Source organism: Cryptomeria japonica, chromosome 8, assembly GCF_030272615.1.
Source record: "Cryptomeria japonica chromosome 8, Sugi_1.0, whole genome shotgun sequence".
NCBI lineage: Eukaryota > Viridiplantae > Streptophyta > Pinopsida > Cupressales > Cupressaceae > Cryptomeria > Cryptomeria japonica.
In genome coordinates, this window is record NC_081412.1 from 553,365,044 (window position 1) to 553,384,110 (window position 19,067).

Genomic DNA, 19,067 nt, shown 5'->3' on the forward strand with positions numbered 1-19,067 from the left:
CTATTATGTAAATAAGAACACTCCAAAAATGTGCAGCATGGACATCTAAGATCAAAATTGGACTCCCCACCAATTGCGATGCGAGAAGCCATAAGACAAGCTAAGACAATTTTTCTTGCGTGTTATTCAGAAATGTCTCTTGCAATATTTAGGTGGTCAGTATAAATGCAGTGTAAGAAGTGTTCTTTGACGTAAAATGCAATGTAGTAAGTGTTCTTTAACGTAATATGCAGCACTTATAACAATCCTCATAAAAATAACAGTGCACACTATAATGAAACATCAGCTAACCATGCTAAATCCAGTTACTTGCACCGCACAAGAACAAGGTTATAAGGTAGTCTAAGATTTGATACCTTAATCATTTCAGGGAACACCAACCTTTGTATTGCAAGACAACATTATTTACATGGAACTTTTGCAAAATAGATTTATGACCAGATTATGGGCAAGTGAACTTTGACCATACTCTGTAAAATATACCTCTTTAAGCATCCAAGATTCCGAAATGAGCATTTCCTATTTGCATGCCTTTATTATCATCGTAATTAATTGCTGTCATAATTATAAGGGTGACCATAAATCAGTTTTGCATGTATGATGCCTGATTCAGAAGAGTAACTATTCCAAAATTAAATTAAACAAGAGTTGTCAACATAGACGTTGGCCTCATTCTTCTTGTTATGAGGATGATATCAAAAAAAAGTTATTTCCTAAGAATAACTTTGTAATATTGAACTAAACGTACTCCTGTGATATTGACGTAATTGGTTCTATATTCCAACAAATGGCCGGTATGAACAAAATAGCAACAAAACTGAGAAAGTAACATAGCATATTTATCTAAGGCGGCACCTTTGTATTGCAAGACAACATTATTTACATGGAACTTTTGCAAAATAGATTTATGACCAGATTATGGGCAAGTGAACTTTGACCATACTCTGTAAAATATACCTCTTTAAGCATCCAAGATTCCGAAATGAGCATTTCCTATTTGCATGCCTTTATTATCATCGTAATTAATTGCTGTCATAATTATAAGGGTGACCATAAATCAGTTTTGCATGTATGATGCCTGATTCAGAAGAGTAACTATTCCAAAATTAAATTAAACAAGAGTTGTCAACATAGACGTTGGCCTCATTCTTCTTGTTATGAGGATGATATCAAAAAAAAGTTATTTCCTAAGAATAACTTTGTAATATTGAACTAAACGTACTCCTGTGATATTGACGTAATTGGTTCTATATTCCAACAAATGGCCGGTATGAACAAAATAGCAACAAAACTGAGAAAGTAACATAGCATATTTATCTAAGGCGGCACTTCAACCACAAGGAATTAAAGACTTGAAATTGACATTGTTACAGAACAAGATAAGAACCTCCCCGTTGCAGATTGTGCTAAAGTAAATAAGGTATTTTTTACAAATACGATAATATCTGAAGAATCAAGACACTTCTTTCAAAATGCCATCATCACTTGTGGTTGAAACGCACCTTCAACAAAAACTGCAGTCTCACCTGAACATCAAGAAAGAACATCTCTTAGTAAGATAGAATGCAAGCGAACAATTCTAGTCACTCTGCCTACCAGTTTCAAAACGGTCTCTAGTATCATTGAAAATGAAACACAGCTTTCAACAAAGTAGAAGTTAGGGATTTTCAGCCCACACCTGAGCTGTATCATAGACGATATATTCGTTATACAGCAATTCAGATTTCTTGACACCTGATGGTACAGGCCTACCACAAGGTACAGCCACGCCATCCCTCCAATGCACAAATTCTTTCTCTGAAGGCTTCGTCCTACCAACACCTTTTGTTGAATGTTTCCCTTTGGGAAGCTTCTCTATGTACTGCAGAATGCAGCATAACAAAGGTCAACAAGGTAAATTATTTCAAGGCCAAATATTGTCCTATCTCGTTTCTTATTTCTTCTATTTGAGCAAGTATAAACTAAGTTACCAATTCGGGTACGGATACGGATATGGATTTGGGTGCGGATTCACGTACGTCCGTACATATATATATTTTTTAATTATATATATATATATATTCAAACATCAAAATTATATATGTTCAAACATAAAATGTAACTTTCCCATACAATGATACATAAATGATAAAAGATAAATGATACATAGTTGTTTTTTAATTGTTTTTTTTTACTTTTATAACCCGTGGGCCCCTGTTTTTGGGAACCCACGGACCTTGGTTGTCCCGGGTCCGACTGGGTTATCCCTGGGTTCTACCCGGGTCCTGCCCAGGACCCACAGAGAACCCGGCCACCTGGGCAGGACCTGGGTGGAATCCAAGGAGAACCAGGCTCGGACCAGGACTGGGCAAGAACCAGGACCCGGACCCAGCCTTTTTCCCCAAGAACCAGTATCTCAGAGTATAAAGACAACAGAACAAGCCTAATGTTAAACAAAGTCAGCATACCTCTGCATTTTTTAGCTCATATACTTCTCCTAACGCAACTTCACTCAAAAGCATCAACCCCACTGGATTTTTCTTTTGTGTGAAACAATACTGAGCACTCTTGCTAACTAGATCTGCAAAGTAGACACCTTTTCCAAACTGCAAAAACACAATAATCTATTAAGATAAAAGTGATATTGTGACCTACAAGGAAATAGGTAAGTGTTACTACAGGGAAAACATTTACCATATATCCAGTTACTGGAGCTTCTGGAGGGGCTATACGAAGTCCTTGACTAAGGATACCAACAAAATTTGTCACTCGAGAGCCTACATCAAGCCAAAACAGTAAATAGAAAAACCAAATGGATTCCTATAGCAATAGCATACTCTCAACATATGCATTTCCTGATATCCATCTTATATGGTGTGCCTTTTAAATGTTGGTTACCGATTAAGTTGTAAACAAAAGAATGCACTCCAAAAAGAAAATTCAAAATTAACCACAACTTACCATGCCAAAGCAGCATTCGGTTCTGAAGATTTTTATATTTGGCATATGCATTATCTTCTCCTTCTCTGTCAACTGCAAATACATCTTCCAGCTCAAGTGCCCACTCCTAGAGAGAGTAAAGCATTTATCCAACTTAGAATCCAAATTAAAATCATTATCTCTCACAGATAGAAATACAAAACTGGAATCCCCTCAAACAAGAACCAATATTGGATAGAATGGTGCTCATCGTCCTTGCCTTGTGTGTTGGCGCATGGGTCTTCTCAAGGTATTTCTTAACAAGTTGATAGTCTAAGCTGTCATGAGGTAATGGAGATATATTGCAACGAAGTTTCTTGTAATTGGCATCCAAGGGATCCTCATCTATATTCTCAAAGCTAATAAGATTAGATGCTATTTCAATGTCTTGAAGAGTCTCCAGCATTTTAATCTATTCCACAAAGAGACCAAAAAAAGAAAATTCATTAGTACATCCACAATAAAACTAACCCAGAAGAAATCATCAAACATACGAGCTTTATGTCATAAAAGACTAGATAAATAACCAAGAAAAGATAACTAGCAAAATACAAATGTAGAATAGCTAAAACTATCAACACAAGATCAGAACTGAGAAAATAATTAGCAATGGTGCTTTCAACACAGCTTGAAACATGAAGAAAAGGCAATAAAATAATAAAAATACAACCCAGTAAAGGACAAATATATGGTGGAGAAAGATAACCCAAGTAAACAAGGAGTTTCTGATCAAACCAATTCGTATAAAAATAGAAATTCTTACTATAAACCAATCTTATGCGTCAGCGAGCATACAGAGGCAATATCAAACACATATATGAGAACTTTGTACCTTAGATTTCAGTTCATCTTCATCCCGAATAACATGTGGGTGAACTGAGGGGATAATTGTAAAAAAACGATTGCTGGCATCAATAATCAAGTTTTCCTTTGAAACATCAATGTCACCGTGGTTGATTAAATTTTGAAGTTCTGTCAGCACTTCAAAACCTGAAACAAAAGAAGAAATCAGTATGTGTAAACCGTAGACTTAAAACTTCCAATAATATTACTACTAACTCAACCATAAATCCATAAAGATAGATATTATTTATGTTTCCAACTCCATTTTTGGGTAACTTTTGACTCTTAGTTTTGTTTATAGGTATTGTGTATGGTCATATTCTGGTCATGGCAATTGCACTCTACTTATGCATCAAACTCAAATCTTGCTGATTACTTGTTCGATCATGAACATTGAATTTGCATATTGCTTTTCCATTCCTTTTTTTATAAAGCACCATTCAACCCACATTAAAATGAAGAAACCAAAATAAAACATATAAGAGTTAAATGACAAGACAGTTTCACCCAAAATAGCATGGAAAAAATGATTGACTGCCCAAGGCATGTATAACTAAACGATGTTAGACTACAAAGATGAGGTACATAAAGAAACATGGATGATCACAGTTACAACTCATGCAGGCTGCGTGCTCTGGGAACATGTGATGTAGATTGGACACTTCAAAGCTTAACCCCCATAATATATGATGGGTACAGAATTCAGCACGTTAAATTTTAAAATTTTGAAAAAAAATATTTACCATCTTAACATAATGGACTTAATGGAATCAAAAGAATGGGTGCCTGCTTCACTAAGATAACCTTCAAAATTTAAAGTACAGACACATCTTGATACAAATGTGACACACACAAAAACAGCGTGGGATTCAATAGGGTGTATTTCCAGCTTCAACAAGTTGAACTCCTTGATAGTTACAGATTCAATATACTGATATTTTCAAATTTCAGGTGTAAAACAAATATTTCCAGCTTCAACTTGAAGCACTCAAATCAAAATAAAGAGTACCAACTTCACTAGGACATCCCAAATGTAGAACTAGTACACACCCATCTTAAGATCTGAGAGGTACCTACATGTATGAAATCCTTAAGTTACCCATCTTTAGATCTCAGATGTGCCTACAGGCTACATGTATGAAATAACTGAAGTGTCAAGCAACAGATCGCCCATACATTTATTCTAGATGCATTGCCAACCTTCACTCATCCCAAGCTACAAGATGCACCCCTTCGTTAACTTTAAGCACTCTGTTAAGGTAATCTTTAAAATGGCTTAATAAAGTGTACTCAAAGATGCTTCCATAAGTAAATGTGCTTCAATTTTCTGTCTTCTTGCACCAGCAAGAAATTAAAGAAGCGGATTTGGAGGGAGACCAAACCTGTGAAATGATCAAGTTGGACAAAACTGTTTGACTGAAAAAATACAATTGTTCATTCAGAATTACCACTGTTTGACCAAAATAATTTGCCCTTCACTGCTGCTGTTGCTATTCATATCAGACGGCTTATAGAAATTATTTGGACTTTTACTTTGTAAATTCAGGTAGCATGTTTAAATCATGGTTTTATTGAAATTGAAGTTTATTTATGAGCCACTCTAATGTACGATTTCTGCTTTCCAATAGAGAATTCCTTCTTTTCCAGTTTTTACCTGATTGATTGTCAAGGTTATCTGCTTTCCAATAGACAATTCCTTCTTTTCCAGTTTTTACCTGATTGATTGTCAAGATTATCTTAAAGAACTTTTCAGCTTCATTTAAAAATTTAATGCACCATGAAGGTCCATGTGGTCTCAAAGGCCTTACTATGGGCTTGGAGGGAGTGGGGAGGCCTCTGCTGCTTGACCCTGATGCCCCATATCACAACGTATGCACCAGGGGCACTGTCCTGTTGACCCCATGGGTGCTCTACCCCAAGACCCACATAAGGGGTGATGCCCCTCAACAACACAGCTGTCACCTCTACTTCAGTTTTTAAAACCAAATAGTAAAAGAAAAAAAAACAGCTCTGGACCTGTATTTTGAAGAGCACAAAACCGGGAGGGGTGGTGAATCAGTATATTAATGAATTCTTACTTTTAAAATGATTTGAAGATTATGCTGCTGTCTAAAAAACCACACACATTACAAGTAACACGAGATGCAAATTTTTCTCATGGAAACCCAAATAGGGAGAAAACCACGGTAAATAAAATGCTTAAAGAATTTCCTTGACAATATTTGTGTTGTCATTGATGTCAAAGGCTTAATCAATTTTGTTTATGAATTTTAGTTGAGCTGCTTGTGTGCCTTCTTGAGCAGCTTGAGGAGCTTGAACTGCCTGGCTGTCTGGTTGACCTGCTTGGTTGCTTGGCTGACCTGTCTGTCTGCCTAACTGAGCAGCTTGAGCTGCTTGCTTGGCTGTTTAAGGCGCCTGTGTGTATGTTTCAGCTGGCTGAGTGTGCGTTTTATCAACTTGTGTGAATGCCTGTCACATGTCACTTGTTTAATCAGGATTATTGCTTTGTCATCAGGAGATCTACGAAAGTCAAATTCCTTGAACTCGATAAAGCTATATGAAGAGTTTTGTTTTTACACTTGTCTTGTGAGCTCTCACTCAGCAGTCAGATGTAGAAGTTTCCTTTCGACTGTCGTGGCAGGTTAAGCTCAGACTTTTAATTTGTCTTTACATATAAAATATACGTTTCTCTTGCTATTTTTTTATATATGTTAAGCCATAATATTTCTGAAAGTGAGCAGTTCGAATTCAGTATGGTATGAGGTTCAACGTGGCTTGGGTTTTCTAAAACTTAACAGATATTTGTTGCTGTCACATATTTGGAAGATACATGATCTCGGTTGGTAAAAAAAAAATTGTTTTCAGTTGATGCTAGATGGCAAAGGTTGATTCATCTTTTCTAGCAGAGACGTTTCTGTTTGGTATTCGAATATAAGCTCAGAAATGCTGTTCAAACATTTCCAAGAAAAGTTGTTTTCCTAATGGCTGTAGCAACAGTTTTTGCTCTGAAGGTGTTTGCGGCAGATATCGGAATTTAAAAAATCATAGCTTTTTTTTTAATCTTACTTGGCGTTTGGATAATTTTCTGTGTCATTTGTTATTCTCTTACAGAGCCGTTTTAATCCAGATGGCTGTACCATATTGCTGTGTAAAAATTTCTGCACGTGTATGGTAGGTTTACACTGCCAAGAGTTCGTTTTTTCTTGGTTGGTAAAAATATTTTTTTTTGTAGGAGGAATATTGGCTGAGTTCTTGCTGCTGGTATTTTTGAATTCAATGTGTTGCAAAAACTGAACTGTGGGTTTTTAAAAAGAAATTTTTATTGAAGGTATCATGTGTGGAAGGTATATCGAATTCTGAAGAGGATTTGTGTAGCGATTTTCTCAAGCTAATGGAAATAAACTCTCAAGGGTATGAAATGAGTGGCTCTCATGTTCACTGAATATTGATTTTGCAATATTGTATGAGACAGCTATTGAATAATGCAGAGGCAGAAATTTCTCATGTTTTTCGGATAATGCTGGTATTCTGAGATACAGCACAGAACGTATATATATACAGTGTGACTGGTATTTTGGTCACATTTGTAAGCATTGTTGTTCTGGAACAAAAATTACAGTACACTATCCATGTCCAGGCTGGTCGCTTACTTAAGGAGATAGAACCCAGTGAGCTTTTGTTTTGTTTAAGGCTGTTTTGTTGTGTTTTGTATGAGTGGGTATTTCTAATATATTGTGAGTTTTATACACTGCTGTATAAAACAGGGAGCTTTAGATTGTGAATCTTTCAAAATCAGAGAGAGTATTTGATTTGAGGTTGGAGCCTCTAGAGTTTTGAGTTGGTGCTCAATAAGAGTTGGAGCTCTTTGTAATTTCAGGTTGGAGCCCATATTTGATTAGTGCATACCGTCGATTTTTACCCTGTTGGCTTTTCCACGAGATAAAAATGTGTCTCTATCTTTCCTGTTTTATGTTTCTCAATCTTTTCATTTTAAGAAGTCTAATTATTTTAAAGTACTGATTCACCAGTTTCCTCTTGATTTCTATGTAGTGACTCTTGGCTTCCATAAGTAATTTCTAGTGTGTTTGCCCATAAGGATCTTGTATTAGTCTCCTAAGTGCTCACAAGAGCTTGAATTGGTCTCACATTGATGTCTGTATGAGCAGAACATTTGTAAACGATATGCCATTCAAAAAGAAAAGAACACAAACACAAACCTTTATGAATGTTACTTTTGCTAAGCTTTCCAAGAGGCATTTCTGATGTATTGATCTCAAATTCCATCATGGCAGCCCTGAAAACATGCATATAATTAATCCTATTAATATTCAAAATCTTTTAATTGATGTCAATAATTCTGCTGAACACAAGATAGGAAGATAATTAGAAAGTGAACAAACATACTGCATAAAAATGTCATCACCTATAGGTCTCAAGATCAAATAGCAATTTCATAAGGTCTATCACCCGTGGATCTAGTTTGCTTTTTGAACCCATAGTAGCAATCTCTTTTTGTCGAGATTCATCAACTCCATAATCCTAATAAAATTCCACAAAGATATTTATTAAAACAAAATCTCTACTCATATTTGTAAAGATCATATGATTATATTCAAAAAAAGTTAAAAGGTATCGTATTCATACAATTTCCAGAGGTAAAAACTTGGCAGGCTGCTTCTCAAAATTGTCCTTGTTTAACCATGCTTCCCATGTATTTCCTGTCTTTTCAAGGAACAATCGTTTGAATTCGTGAACTGCATCAGATTTTGGCATCCTTTCCAGTTTCTGACCACCTATTTTATTGCTACCAACTCGGCCCCATTTACGAAAAACATGACAGCCTCCCTTGTTGTCATTTTCAATGACTTGAAGAATATAATAACTTCACAATATAAAGACAAGATCCAGTCAACATCCAAGAATATCATGAAAGAACCATAAGTTTAAGTAAATAACACAATAATAAGATGACAGATTCAAGGGTTAGAGAGATTACCCCAGTGAAATGCTGATAAATAAAATAATAATTAGTGTATATACACATGGGTGAAAAATTACAGTAACACAAGTATCAATGGATATAAGAATGCATTTATAAAAAATTACTGGCTATGCATCAAAGCAGAACCACAGGAAACATTTAAGACACATCAACCTATCACCAAAAGAATGTGAAATTTGCATTTTTAGTTTATCATCCTCCCTGATGATACTCGCAGTTAGGCTTGTATTGAGGCATTACAGGTTTCTATTCTATCTAAACACGTACTAAATCAATGCAAAATTACAATAGTAGAATGATATCAGAACCTGTTCACTAACTGGCATTTCCTATAATTTATATTGTAGCTGCAATTTACAAAACTTCAGCATTGCAATTACACACAAAGGAGAAAGAAATGTAGAATAATCCTCCCTCTCATGTGTAACACAAGTATGCAAATTCCAAAAGCCTTTTCCTAGTTGAGGAATCCTCCCTCTCATGTGTGCCCAAACTCCCTCCTTGGGCACAAATCCCAAGGCAGGGAGGACTTTTCCTTGAGGAAGAAATTACTTCCTGACCCCTCAAATGCACAAATTCCTAGTTGAGGAGGATTATTCCTCACTAGCAGAATTCTTTCTCCAAGGCCAAAATGCACCCATGCACATGCATGCCTGAGGTCTTGAATATCATGAAAATGGTTGTATAGAAAATTCTTCCTTCACATCCGGAATATGCTCAAGTTTGCATGAGACGATGGAAATGAACAAAATGTCAATGGCATGAAAATCCTTAAGCACATCAAGAATGCGCCCAACCCGGGAGAATTCTTCCACCAAACACGTATCGGCACCCAAGCACTCAAAATTCCTCCTACACCTCAAGATTATGCCCACCTCCAAGAAACGAAAGAAAAGATCATGAAATTTTTCTAAGGCAAGGAAATCCTCCAAGATATCTCATATGCACTCAAGGTAGAAAGAATCATGTGAATGGCAAGTTGGTAACATGCAAAATGAAATATTATTCATCAATGAAGCGTAACTCAAGACATTATGTAAGTTCCTATTTTTGAAGTCAAGTATGACGAGTGAGGCCCACCGAAACGACAAGTCATCTCCCCCTAATTATGGAAACATGTAGTGTGATTGAGATGGAATCAATGCAGTTGCTAAATTTATCCTAGTGCCAACTTAGCAACTTGGTGACGAATTTCCTATTTAAACAAGGCTTAAGACTTCATTCTTCACATCGCATTTTGGGAGAAATTGAAGCAAGAGCAAGGCATGAAAAGTGACTAAGGTGTGGCTTTTCTTTATTGAAGAGTTCAAGTCTTTAGAGGTTTTATTTATTCCTAGTTTGGAACATACAACATGGAATTCTTCCTTTGATGAATTCCAAGATTTCCTTGGCATGAATTTAATATTAATTATTTTAATTTGCAGGAATGGCAAAGTCGAGCAAAGTGGCGAACACTTCTAGGAAGACATAGATCAAGAATAAACAAAAAGGATTCCTCCCCGAGTCAAAGATTGTTTTGAAGTGGAGAGAAGTCAATGACACCAACTAGGGAACGTTCAAGTTGGAAGAATTTAAGAAGAGGATATTTGGTCAAGATGGACATCCTCTATCAGCTACCGCCAAGAAGATAATCAGAAGTGGAATTGTGGCAACTGTCGGTTTTCCTCCTTCCATCTAGTGCCCGGAACTGATCATCAAATGTGCAAAACACTATGACCTCAAGAGAAGAGCAATCATGGCACTTGATGGTAGTCTTAGCAAATCTCACTGCTAAGGTAATTGGCGAGGCTTTTGGAATTCCCACATTCCAATCCATGATGTTCAAGACCAAGGAAAGAGTGACTATGCTCTATGACTCTAGCATAAAGGGATGTGTTGGAACCATCAACAGAAAATGGATGTAAAAGCCAAAGCCTCACCACTCCAAAACGACCAAGCAGCTCAGTAGCATGGACTTCAAACAAGATTACGGTGATCTTGTGCTGATGATGAGTCATATTATGGGATGTCCACAGGCATTCATTTTTGAGCCATGGATGTTTTATTTCATTGAGGAAGTAATGGACGCCATAAAGATGGTGCTTTGGGTGAGGATAATTAGTAACAACCTAGACAAGCAACTGAAGAACTTGAAGCGGTCCCAATCCTTCCATATGAGCTCATACATTGTCTATATTTTGGCAAGAACAAGCAAGTTCAATGGATTATCAAGCAAAGGAGTCATAGGTTGCGGTCCAAGACAGTTAAAAGTCCATGAGTGCTATCCACAATTGCACCTATACAACACTACTCATTTCAAGAAAGTAAACAACACCTTCACTATGCACATTGCTCAATCCTTACAAGGAAGTATTCACACAAGGTTGTCACAGGAAGCGTGGAAGTTGATAAAGAAGTTTGGGGCTTGGTTCATCCAATTTCTAAGATTTACATACATCTAGATCCAAGGTTTCTCTTCCTAGCCCTATAGGCTCCCAAGATACCCAACAAATAAAATGTTCTTGCTAGAAGTAATGAGACAATAAACTGCCTATGACAAAATTCAGAAAAAGAAGAAAAGTGGGCTCGAATTTCCAATTGTCATGGGAGATTATGATAAATTGTGCCCATCATTGGCAGCAATAGAGAAGTTAGAGGAGGAATTGCAGTTCTACCACCTCACACCCCACACTACAAGATCAGATTTCGATCCATATGATAAAGATGGTGGTTGGCATGAGGCACAAGCATAAAATACAAGTGGAAGACTATTGAGCTAACGCCAAAGATGATCATGAAATTAGGAAAAGTATCCTTTCCGGATTGCCTATTAAGTTGATAAGAATATGTGAAATTATCCAAGTGCCAGATCAAGTGGAAGATGTAAGGAAAGCACAGCGCGGAAACACCTTCCACAGTGTTAGATTCAAAGAGAAGAGAAGCTGAGGTGACTTTCAATTTCAATTACAATCATTAAGATGCACAATTTAGAATGACAAAGTAAACAAATGATTCACACAAGCACAAAGAAAACACAAAATTCACGAGGGAAAACCCTTACGGATGAAAAACCCACCACCAAAGCAATAATCAATTGTATTACAGTAAAATGTCAATTACATACAAGATTCAGATTATGCTCTCAGATGTACATTCACAGTCTCTGTTCAGGCAACATACACATTCCAAATTGGATTACATCTACACAGATCACAAGCACAACATTCTGCAACTCTAGCATCCAATAGAACCACCACTCGACCACCTTTCTTCTTTCTTTCTTCACCTGCAACAGTTTCTTCAAATGTTTATATTTCTCTATCAAGAAAACAATTCGTTTCAATTTCCATGCCTCCAACCGTCGGACTTTTCAAACTGTCGAATAGACACAGAGTATTCTTCACCAAAGCCTCTAAGTCAATCCCAGCTTGCACTAATCCCCGTTAGACAACTCAGCAAGTCAACATGAGTCCATCGTGATCCCCACTGAATCTCAAAAGGCTGTGAGCCAATGTTCCCATTCAAACAAATCATCAACAGACAACTCGACCATAGACTCCAGCTCGGACCAGCCAGTGGGGTGACAGGAAAAGGGCCTCCTCGCTTCCCCCTTATCTTGTGCTTCATCCATGGCCTTTAGAAATCTCTCGCAGGGTGGCGGAGAAGCATGTGCCTTAACTTTCCTCACAAGCCCGTAATGTCTTTGCTGCTCTCTGATTTCCTCACGAGTTGGCAGAGGAGACCGAGTCTCCTTTCCCTGCTATCTCGCGACCTTTTCTTTATGCACCTCAATGTCTCGTGGGTTGGTGGAGAAGACCAAATCTCTTGACTCCCCGCTATCCCACGACCTCATTTGCCTTTGTCTTTCGCTTGTGCAAGGTGCAAAAAGAATCAATTTCTTTTCTTCCCCGCTATCCCACGTAGCCTCGATGGAGGACTAGGACTTCTCTCACTGTGTGTATAACACGAAATTTTTCCAACCGAACTGCTCACTGCAGAAACCAAATGCCATCTGATCAAGATCTCAACCAGTAAGTTTGAGACACCCAATCTCAACATTCTCTCACTTGAAGAAAAGTTTACTGGTATCTCCAGAACATTCAAAACTGAACATTAGCTAGAACAACAGCCAAAATGACTGCTCCCATCCAACTAATAAACCCATGAGATTGAGAAATAGCACCCACATCAAGTGCTAACCATCCAATCTCACATACCAAAAAGGTATCCACCATCAGTAAACTCATGCCACCAACATAACCAACCCATAATCAGCAACCACAAGCTCCATGTGCAAACCAGTGTATGAAGACTAAACACATCTAGGAACTCCCATTGCATGGGTAATGCCGAATCTGAAAAGAATCAAAAAACACACAGAGTCTACCAATCACAACACAGAAGAAGTGTCCATGTAATACTAAGGACCATCCGCAAAGATTAGCACATCCTACAAACAACACTGCTGCAACAAACACCTCTCTCAACAAGTCTCACATGGCTCTTCCAAGTACTCCACATCTAACAACATATGACCACAAACTAGCGATCACTGCAGCTCCATACAGAGTCTCACAACCAATGCCAAGTGAATCTAAACATCCAAGAAGATCACTAAAAAAACAAAGAGAGAGAAAGCTACAAACCATAAACATGTAGCACATCCTTCTACATACTCCTCTAGGTGCTAGCTGTGACAAGTAAGATCTACTTTACAACCCCAAGAGAAGATCAAACTATTCCATTTCCTATTTCAAGAAAACAACCCACTACCATCCCCTATGTTAAGGAGATAAACATGTTATCCATCTCTCACAATGAATCCTCCAAAACTATCTAACCTTAGCTCAAGATCCCTAAGTATGAAAGAAAAACACAAAGCCCCTGAGAAACAATGGGCGATACCTCTCAAGTGATAAACTGCCGAGTAGACCAAGGTTGGGGAATGAGAATGCCCCTCCAAGATTTCCAAGTCATCATGACTCATCCAAGAGCAATCTCCTCATAGGTGTCTGTTGAATTCACATCCAACCAAAATGTAGGCTCCTCGGACTTCCAGCTGAAATCTCATCAAGAGTGACCACCTTAGCATGACTCTCTCATTTCAAGAGAACTATAGCCTCACCTAAGTCTCTATGTATCCATGAGTACCAATGATTGATCAATCCCTGCCAAACTCCAAATGCATCTCTACATTCCCGTGAAGTTCTCAGACATATGACAATTGCACCCAATACAAAGAGAACTCACCAGACCACTGTCAAAGCTCCAATCTGCAGAATCAAGAACCCATCATGACGTCATAATCTGCAAAATCAGAAACCCTTCACGCCAAACTCTAAACTAGTATCAAGAATGTACCATGACATAACACCAACATATTCTAAACCAACATTACCTGTCAAACATAACAAACACCTCAATCAAGGACTCCTTGAGCCCTCAAGATGTCAACATATCATAAAGATAACCATCTCTTGCAAGTGTACCCGCAAATGTGAAAGAGCCTTCTGCAGCGATAGGATCTAAGGCGTCCTCCAAACATCTACACACTAAGAAGATCATCCACCATCTAATGGTGAATATGCAATCATTGCTAAAGCTCCCACTGATCCATGGTACCGAGCTCTCCAAGCATCATGACACAACATCTCCCAAATCTGAAAATCTTCCAGGTCCACACACACAGGTGTACTGCTAGTCACACCAGGAGAAACCAAGGTCCTCACTTATCATCCATCCTCTTATCTTGAAGCACTACACCAATGCACAAGTGACCACAGACAAGGCCAGCTAACAAATCTGCATAAGCACTGAATTAGATTTTGTGGATATAGACAGTCCACATCCAATTTATCCCACTGCAACTGGATAGGTGATCAGCCCACACAACTACATAACTCGCAGATCCAATCAGCTACATGCAGAATGAGATCTCAAAGAGAATAATCATGCAAACAATCATGACTTAAGCACCAGATCAAGAACAGATCCGTTTTGCCAATCATTTCCACAATGAACACCATAGTCAAGGAATCCATTAAACACTACCACAAAAATGTTGAGTGAGTAATCACTATTAGCATCCCCATGCAGAGAAGGCATCTCACCTAGTCTCACTATGCACAAAGCATCCTTGTAGAACTGCAACTATCTCATCCAGTAACAACCTAGAAAATAGTTCTTCAGCAGATCTACAAGTCTCTTGGTATTCCAGAGAACCTTAATGATCAATCTATGCTAAGCTCCAAAATGCAACACTGCACCATCATTAGGCTTTTCAAGCAAATGACCAAATTACTCAATACCAAAACTCACCTCTATTGAGATGTCATGTTGCCAAGGCAGCACTGCAAGTACTCGCATCGCTCTCAGAAGACTCAGTGACAGAAGCGTTCTTCTTTCCCTTCTCACAATTCTTTCGGATATGGCTAGTCTAGCCACAATTCCAGCATCTCGTCTTGGACTTCTTTCCCGGAGACTTTGATCTCCCCTATGACTTGGATTTGGACCTCTTGTCCTTTTGCTTGCCTTTTTCCTTAGATTTGCCCTGCATAGTCAAAGCATCTATGACCATCTCAAAAGATTTCCTCCGTGCTTCCTCTGACAGCATCGAGGCAACCACATCTTCCATCATGAAAATGGTTTTTGTACTTCCAATAGCCATCACCAGATGATACCATGTGTTAGGCAAGGAACATAACAAAAGCATACAGCGATCCTCGTCATTGATTGTTACACCCACAGAGGTTAACTGTGCAACAATCATGTTGAAAGTATTCAGATGGTCTACTATAGGTGTACCTTCGTTTATCTTCAAGGAGTACAACTTTTTCCTCAAGAATAACTTGTTCACCAGAGACTTTCCTTGATAAATGTCACCAAGCTTCTTCCACAAAGTAGTTGTTGTCTTTTCCTCGTGAACATTTAGCAGAACAGAATCTGCAAGATAGAGTCTAATCAGCCCTTTGGCTTTCCTATCTGTGAGATCCCAATCTTCCTGCTTCATGCTAGATGGTTTGGTTCCGGACACTGCAACCCAAAGGTCTCTGTCCACCAACAGATGTTCCATCTTCAAGGAGTACAACTTTTTCCTCGCGAATAACTTGTTCACCAGAGACTTTCTCTAATAAATGTCACCAAACTTCTTCCACAGAGTAGCTGTTGTCTTTTCCTCGTGAACATTTAGCAAAACAGAATCTGCAAGATAGAGTTTAATCAGCCCTTTGGCTTTCCTATCTGTGAGATAACAATCTTCCAGTTTCGTGCCAGATGGTTTGGTTTCGGACACTGCAACCCAAAGGTCTCTATCCACCAATAGGGCTTCCATCTTGAGTTTCCATAACTCATAGTTGCCACCAAAGAATTTCTCAATGTCTACTCTCCCAAATGTGCTCACTATCTCAATCTGCAATTTCACAAAACACAAGTTCTTTGCAAAACTCCCTAACACAAACAACATGTCCTACCCACAAGGATAACACTACTAACCATGCTCTGATACCACTTGTAAGGAAAGCACAACGCGGAAACACCTTCCACAATGTTGGATTCAAAGAGAAGAGAAGCAAAGGTGACTTTCAATTTCAATTACAGTCATTAAGATGCACATTTCAGAATGACAGAGTAAAAAAAAGATTCACACAAGCACAAAGAAAACACTGAATTTACGTGTGAAAACCCTTACGGGTGAAAAACTCACCACCAAAGCAATAATCAATTGTAATACAATAAAATGTCAATTACATACAAGATTCAGATTATGCTCTCAGGTGTACATTCATAGTCTCTGTTTAGGTAGCATACACATTCCAGATTGGATTACATCTACTGAGATCATGGCCACTCAGATCACGGCCACAATGTTTTGCAACTCTAGCATCCAACAAAACCACCACTTGACAACCTTTTTTCTTTCTTTCTTCACCTGCAACCGTTTCTTCAGACGTTTATATTTCTCTGTCAAGAAAACAGTTTGTTTCAGTTTCCATGCCTCCAACCGTCGGACTTCTCAAACTGTTGAATAGACACAAAGTATTCTTGATTCCAGCCTACACTAATCCCCATCAAACAACTCAGCAGGTCAACATGAGCCCATCATGATCCCCACTACGTCTCAAAAGGCCATCAGCCAATGTTCCCATTCAAACCAATCATTGGTAGACAACTCGGCAGATCGAGAACAACTCAACCATGGACTCCAGCTCGGACCAACTCGTGGGGTGACAGCAAAAGGGCCTCCTTGCTTCCCCCTTATCCCGTGCGCTTCATTCATCGCCTTTAGAAATCTCTTGTGGGATGACAGAGAAGCATGCACCTTCCCTTCCCCATTGGCCCGTAATGTCTTTGCTGCTCTCTGATTTCCTCGCGGGTTGGCGAGGTAGACCAAGTCTCCTTTCCCCGCCATCCTGCAACCTTTTCTCAATGTTTTGCGGTTGGCGGGGAAGTCCAAGTCTCCTTTCTCCCCGCTATCTTGCGACCTCATTTGCCTTCTCTTTCTCTTGCGCAAGGTGCAAAAAGAATCAATTTGTTTTCTTCCCCGCAATCCCATGCGGCCTCAATGGAGGACTATGACTTCTCTCACTGTGTATAACACGAAAAGTATTTCGCCACCTTTGGAGCTGGTCGATAACACGAAATTTTTCCAACTAAATTGCTCACTGCAGAAACCAAATGCCATCTGAACGAGATCTCAACCAGTAAGTTTAACACACCCAATCTCAACAGAAGATGTGAACATTGTCCACCCTGATTATGAAAAGGAAAAAGACAAAAGCACCTAACTGGTCTGAACCAAAAGTTGTTGATTTGGAAATCCTAAGTTACCTGATTTGGAAATTCTAAGTTGACCAGTTATTTGATTCACAAGGCATCGGGTTGAGCGTCACAACAGTAAGTTGAAGGCGAAGAATGCCCGCCTGACTTATACTTTGATGGGACACTTGGAAGCCCAAGATGAGGTCACTAAGGGGTCAGATGGAGCTCAAGCTAGAGAAGAAACAATTCTGCAAGGAATGACAGATTTGGAAAGTAGAAAAGCATCCTCGCGACTTCACAACCAAAGAAAAGGCAAGGAGGGCAAAGAGAAAAACCACAACAAAAGAGACAAAGGTTAGAAGAAGCACAATCACCTGACAGCTCTTCAAGTGTGCAAGAAGTTGACATCTTCATAGGAGAACAAGAAATCAGCCACAGGAAGAAGATCAAGACATTTAGCAAGCTCAAGATATTCTTTATGTCAGTGCTTCCCAAAGACCTGTTCATCAAATAAATGAAGAACAAGAACTTCCTCTAGATACAAAACAACATATTCAGGATTGTTTCAGAGAAACAACAATGGGAGATTTACGACCCCTTGAGAAAGTAACACGAGAACGAGAAAGCTAGAGGTACATGATCAGCAAACAGCCACTCCAGATTGGTTGAAAGAAAGAATGAGGAAAGAGCCAAAGAAAGAAATATACCCTCCACTTGAGATTGAAGAATTTATGAACTGGATAAACAAGCCAGCAAAGAAGATGGCGAAGAAATTCTCCAGGGTCACAAGAAATCAATCAGGATCCAAAACTTCAACGCCCAAGGTAGACAAGGACAGAAACAAGATCACTCCAAAGGAGAATGATGTCACAACAATTGGTTTAGGATGTCTACCAAGGCACAGGTGATGGGGGATTTTGATGATTCCTCTCTGGCACTGAAAGAGAGGATGAAGAAAGTCGAAGAGAAAAATACGAAGTTGAAAAGTGAGAACAAAGCTCTATGTGAATATGTGTGACATTTAATGCGTTTGTTCAGAGAAGAAGATTAGAATTTTGTTCCTCCCTCCTCTTTTCCAAAGGGATTAGCGGATGGACTGGAAGAGATAAGGAAAATCGCTCAATGTTCTAAGGAAGGGGTAGAGAGCATCTTCACTATAGCTTGTAAATTCATTGAAGAATTGGCTCAATTTTACTGGAGGATCTTGGCTTTCCTTGGCAGATTGGAAAGCCTGGACAATTCATGGGAAGGTACATACATCTATCAAGACTTGTCTGTTCCATGTCTTAAGGCACTAATGGAGATCCCCAGGCAAGCGCTAATAGATGGATAAGTCATCGGAGAAAATGAAGCATCTGATTTCCCTTGGTGGTTCTATGCAATAAGTACTAGGAAGGAATTCTTCATAAGATCAAATATGGAGTCAGCTCTATTAAAGAAAGGGATCAAGAAAGTTCAAGAAGTCGTCCTCAATATTGTCAAGGGATTGTTTGCAAAAAGACTAACTAACAAAGAGCTGACAGTGGAT

The 19,067-nt window shown here is 38.7% G+C and overlaps 1 protein-coding gene across 1 annotated transcript in view; it reads right to left on the bottom strand.

Annotated features, from left to right (window-relative positions):
• Positions 1-1,075: 1,075 nt before the first annotated feature.
• Positions 1,076-19,067, bottom strand: part of LOC131067103 (poly [ADP-ribose] polymerase 1) — a 91,365-nt gene continuing 73,373 nt past the window's right edge. The window contains exons 11-20 of the mRNA XM_058002037.2: positions 8,446-8,683; positions 8,225-8,340; positions 8,019-8,095; positions 3,791-3,948; positions 3,179-3,370; positions 2,941-3,046; positions 2,674-2,756; positions 2,448-2,585; positions 1,679-1,861; positions 1,076-1,526 (exon numbers count right to left, since the gene is read on the bottom strand). Of these exons, the coding sequence (XP_057858020.2) occupies positions 1,482-1,526; positions 1,679-1,861; positions 2,448-2,585; positions 2,674-2,756; positions 2,941-3,046; positions 3,179-3,370; positions 3,791-3,948; positions 8,019-8,095; positions 8,225-8,340; positions 8,446-8,683 (1,336 nt within the window). The 3' untranslated portion in view covers positions 1,076-1,481. The remainder of the gene's footprint in view (positions 1,527-1,678; positions 1,862-2,447; positions 2,586-2,673; positions 2,757-2,940; positions 3,047-3,178; positions 3,371-3,790; positions 3,949-8,018; positions 8,096-8,224; positions 8,341-8,445; positions 8,684-19,067) is intronic.